This window comes from Aphanomyces invadans, assembly GCF_000520115.1.
Source record: "Aphanomyces invadans strain NJM9701 unplaced genomic scaffold supercont1.41, whole genome shotgun sequence".
NCBI lineage: Eukaryota > Oomycota > Saprolegniomycetes > Saprolegniales > Verrucalvaceae > Aphanomyces > Aphanomyces invadans.
Genome location: NW_008580186.1, coordinates 631,111 through 635,509, shown reverse-complemented (window position 1 = coordinate 635,509; position 4,399 = coordinate 631,111). Strand labels below are relative to the sequence as shown.

Genomic DNA, 4,399 nt, shown 5'->3' with positions numbered 1-4,399 from the left:
TCGTTCGGCGGCATGCTTGCCCCACTTACGCGACAGAGCTACGAGGAAGAAGGCTGTGGTTCTTGGATGTCTTTGGGTGTGGTTGACGAGGCCCTCCAGTACTGGATAAAACCGTGCTTCGGAACAAACCAATCGGCGGTTGCCACCTGGCAGGGACCTGTCGAGAACTTGACCTGAATCAGGACGTCGGTATTCCCGATCAAGGGGACTTGCAACATGTTCCAACGCTTCGTCACGCTCCTTGTGGTCCTGACGGCGCTGCATGCACGTAACCATCGTGGCAGCACGAGCGACACCGACATGGGGTCGTCTGTTATCGTGCTTCGAGGCGCAAGCGGCATAGACCACCCACTTCCCGCCGCGCCCATTGACTTGTTCGAACCGACAGACGAGTGGAAAGAAATTGGGCTGAATCAACAGCTTCCGGGGGTAAGATTGCTCGTCCACTTCATGTCAGTGATCCGTACGCATCCACTCGATGTCTCGACAGGGGCTGTGGATTCGCATCAACCTCTCAACAGGCAAGAAAGAAGCTCGAAACTTGCCCAAGTAGATACCCCGAGCTTTCGCTCACGTTTGACTATTGTACATTGACATGAACGGCTCGTGGAAACTGACGACCTGGCGTGGCTGCCATGTGCCATGGGCACATCCCAGAGGGAACGACGCTGCAAAGTCGTGGAGTTTCGAGTAAGTTAAGAAATGCTCGGTGATGGCGTTGTCTGCAAAATGGCGATGGGTTCGCGGCGTTGATCTCCCTCGACATCGAAGGGATTGAGCAAGTATTGAATCGACATGAGGGGATTTTGCCGCAGTTGGAGGATCGCAGAGGCCGCGGCAGTCACGGCGCCGTCGTCATCAGTCGCCAGCGGCTCATTTGACGGGCACCAAGGTCGACAGCACGTGTCGTGGTGTGTCGTGGCCTTGAGACCCGCCAACCGCCGCGCTTTCGTCTTTCGGTAGTACGCTTTCATTTGAGCGAGCTTCTTGTCGCGGTTTTGGGCGTGATGCTCCTTGGCCCGTTGAATTTTCTTGTCCTTTCGGCTGGCGTACGTTCGTTTGTGGTTGGCTCGGGCGTACGCGAGCAAAGTGTCGCGATGGGTTTGATAATACGCCTGAAAGTATGCCTTGTTTTGGTTGTAATACGCTCGCTTGGTTGGGGCGGTCATTCGAGCAGAGGCGACGGTCGAGCAAGTTGAAATGTGCTGATCACGCTTGACGAGCGGAGGTGCCGTCGCCGGATGATGGAATCGAACCTTCCAGTTTGAATGTAATATGACGGAGACGGGCGCCGCCAGAATTATCAGGACGCTCACGCCGTCGGATAACAGAGGCGTTGTCACTCTGTGCTGTCTTGCGAAAGGTGGTGGTTCAAGGATTGGAAGGACGCATCGATTCCAGCTCGCACGACGCTCGCTTTTGGCCGGGTGCCTCCAACTTTCGTGGCGTTCTGTAACGATTCATTCCCTGACGTTAGGTTTCACTCCTGCGTGGACGCAGGACCGACGACTCGGCTCAAGGCAAGGCCATCAAAATGGTGGGAGTAGTGTGGTGAAAAAACATGGCAACTGGGGTCTGCGGCGACTGCTGCACGCACGAGAACGACATGATCGAAGCGCTCGGCATGGCATTGCGACCCAAGGCGAAGGTGGCAGTGACGGACGTACAACGGAAGCGCACGATCAACCTTTTTCGCACACATTGTTAGGGCACATTGTTCAAGTTTACAATGGAGCATTCGCAGGATTTTCAGGATGGCCCTGCCAAAGTTCATGCAGCGTGTTTGGGTTTCACTCGTCTCTAAAAAATACCTGTGACGTGGCATCGCTGTCGGCGAAATTGGAGCCATCAGTCTGGAACGAAAAGGGGGCAAAGGTATCAAGAAGAAATAGCGTTTGTTTGTAGTCGGGGGGGGCTATCTCGATGGGGGCTTACCTGTTCATGGTTTCAGCGCAGACCCTCAGAGAGAGTTGTCGACCATGACTCGGCGGTTGCAGCTCTTGAGCACGTGGACCCCCCCCCAACAACAATCGTACCCCCTCGCGCCGATCGCCTGAATGAAGGGAAGTGGCAGAGGGGTTGAACCTGTACCATCCCGACGGCGTGGAACTACAAATTCCACAGGCAACCTAGAGGGAATTGGTCGCGACGACGATGCAACAGGTTTGGCGAATGCCTTCGAGCAAATACGCTGCTCCACTCATGCACCCCTCCCCGTTTCTCCGCTCAGTTGGCCATGCAACGCCACCACCACCACCTTCAGCAAGTCTCGAGTCGTTCGGAAGTGATTCTTAGCGTATGAACTGCAGCCGGATCGAACGAAATGAAGATTTGAACAGTGGTGGGTGCAGCCACGGTGTAGTTGCACGCCACGGCCCTCTAGTGTGCCCCTTCATGGTGGCGGTGGTGCGCTTCCATCGCGTTCACCGGGTTTGAAAGTTGGCCCCCAGCGCTTTGTTCAGTCAGTGTGCAGCAGATACGCTACGACCGTCGACGAGTGGAGCGAACGCATCGACGTCCATGTCGTTGGAAAGACTTGCTTCCTTTTGTCGTGCTCGTCGTCACCTACTGAGCAGGACATGCCCTCGAGATTCATCCGCCGCTCTCGCTAGTACGCGTTGATGCGATCACGGTTGCGCTGTTGGTACTCTCTGTCCTGCGCCGCAATCGTGACTGTGTCGCGGGCCTTGTACGCCTCCCTCTGCAAGAGGACGTGCTCGCGGTGCTCGACGACATCCTTTTGTTGGGTGCTGGACAATGCGGTCCTGGTCTTTTCGATACATGGCCCTCTTCGCCATAAACCAATTTGCACAATGGGCCTGGCATGGTGGATTTTTGGGTGCGAATCGCAACCGTGGGTGCTAAACACCTTTCCTTCGTGTGCATCGGCCATGGTCATTTCGACTGCTGCTACGAGGCCTGGACGGTGGCTCCAATGATCCCACCTCACAGTCAGGGATCGGGCACAGATAGCTCCCTCTCCTCGACGCACGCGCGTCCGTTCGGCACGTTTACCGATCGACTTTGCCCAACCAACCGAGCAAGTGCGAAGCTGCCTTCACAGAGGTGCCGACGGGGGAGGATGTATGGGGGGGACTCTACCACCCTCGTCCACAGCGCTGTCAAAGCACTTGTATTTCGACCGCTCTAATGCTAAAAGGAATGCAAGTTTATCAAACGCAGGGGTAACTCGGCGGAGTGGGACCGATTCTCTCGTTCAGTTTGACTCGATAGTGCACGCGCAGCAAGGGTTGCATTGGAACGAGACTGCTAAATAATTCCAATCCCCGTGCACGCACACCCACCGCGGCAAGTCCGGCATGGTTGGCGCCGTCGAATGGTGGATTCATGGCATTGCGATGGGGTTGTTGTCGCTGTTGATCCAAGGCATTCAACGTTTTGATTGGCTATAATTTCCACTCCAGACAAATCGCGAGTTTTGATTGGCTCATATCAGCGACATGGAATCCACTTGGCATCGACCCTTGCTGTGGCGATCTGGGGAGGTGCCTTGGTCCGCCCCCACGACACCCAACACATGAAGCACAGCACGACGCGATGATGTAGATGCATCAGAGGCATCCACGAAGTGGGCACAGCGAGAGCACGACATCCTACCGCCGCGCCGTGAAGTCGCATCGTCGTAAAAGTGCCAATAAAGAGGAACGCCACGTGTAGCCAATTAAATTGCAGCCAAACTTGGGCCTCTATACTACGATACAAGTACATCGTATTCGCGGTGGGCATGGCTCCTCGCCCTAGCGACGAGCTCAGGTCGGCGGTCATACTTTCAATCTCTAGTGGGCAAATGCAATAAACTTCCACAGTAGATAACCTTTCATATTACGTATTATACTTCCGACTTGGAACACCCAATTCTCACAAAACATATGCAGAACTGTATACTTTGTTTACCATGTCTTGTTACTCTGAGACAGAAAATAATCAAATTTGCATGAAAATGGACATTTCAGCATACAGTAGTCCCCCAAGGTTTGCGAACTGGTATAAATTAATACCTTGCTCAACTTAATCAATAACTGCATCCAATGGTTTCTTAAAATGAATTCTTGTTAGTTCTTTGTTTCTTTAATTGCCTTCAGAAACGTATATTCTTGAAGTGTTGCAAAACTTGGGGGATCACTGTATCAAAAAACGTGTGAAATTCGATACCTCCGTTTTTGTCACAGGGATGGCACGAGTAGGTTTTTTACACCTAGGTTATGAAAGGTTTTCCTTTGAAACCTCACCTCCATCGGAGGCATCGGAAAAGGTTTTAAAAAGGTTATATTAATAGAAAAATATTACTACTCTGATTGGGAACTATTGCAGACAAGTCGAAAAATTCATCTTCCTCTTTTCCGATTGGTCTAAAATTGAGTGGCTAAACGAAGCTCGT

The 4,399-nt window shown here is 52.9% G+C and overlaps 3 protein-coding genes across 3 annotated transcripts; 1 reads left to right on the top strand and 2 right to left on the bottom strand.

Moving 5' to 3' along the window:
• The first annotated feature begins 118 nt into the window (after nt 1-118).
• On the top strand, nt 119-730 carry H310_12674 (hypothetical protein). The gene is made up of 2 exons (XM_008879843.1): nt 119-429; nt 491-730. Exons 1-2 carry the CDS (start codon nt 217-219, stop codon nt 551-553), a joined length of 276 nt encoding a protein of 91 aa, XP_008878065.1. The 5' UTR covers nt 119-216; the 3' UTR covers nt 554-730.
• H310_12673 (hypothetical protein) lies at nt 696-1,169 on the bottom strand (the record flags this gene model as incomplete). The annotated part of the gene is made up of 1 exon (XM_008879842.1): nt 696-1,169. One exon carries the CDS (start codon nt 1,167-1,169, stop codon nt 696-698), a length of 474 nt encoding a protein of 157 aa, XP_008878064.1.
• A 1,439-nt stretch (nt 1,170-2,608) lies between these two features.
• H310_12672 (hypothetical protein) lies at nt 2,609-2,893 on the bottom strand (the record flags this gene model as incomplete). Its single annotated transcript, XM_008879841.1, has 1 exon — nt 2,609-2,893. The coding sequence occupies one exon, from the start codon at nt 2,891-2,893 to the stop codon at nt 2,609-2,611; it is 285 nt and encodes a 94-aa protein (XP_008878063.1).
• Nucleotides 2,894-4,399: the final 1,506 nt, after the last annotated feature.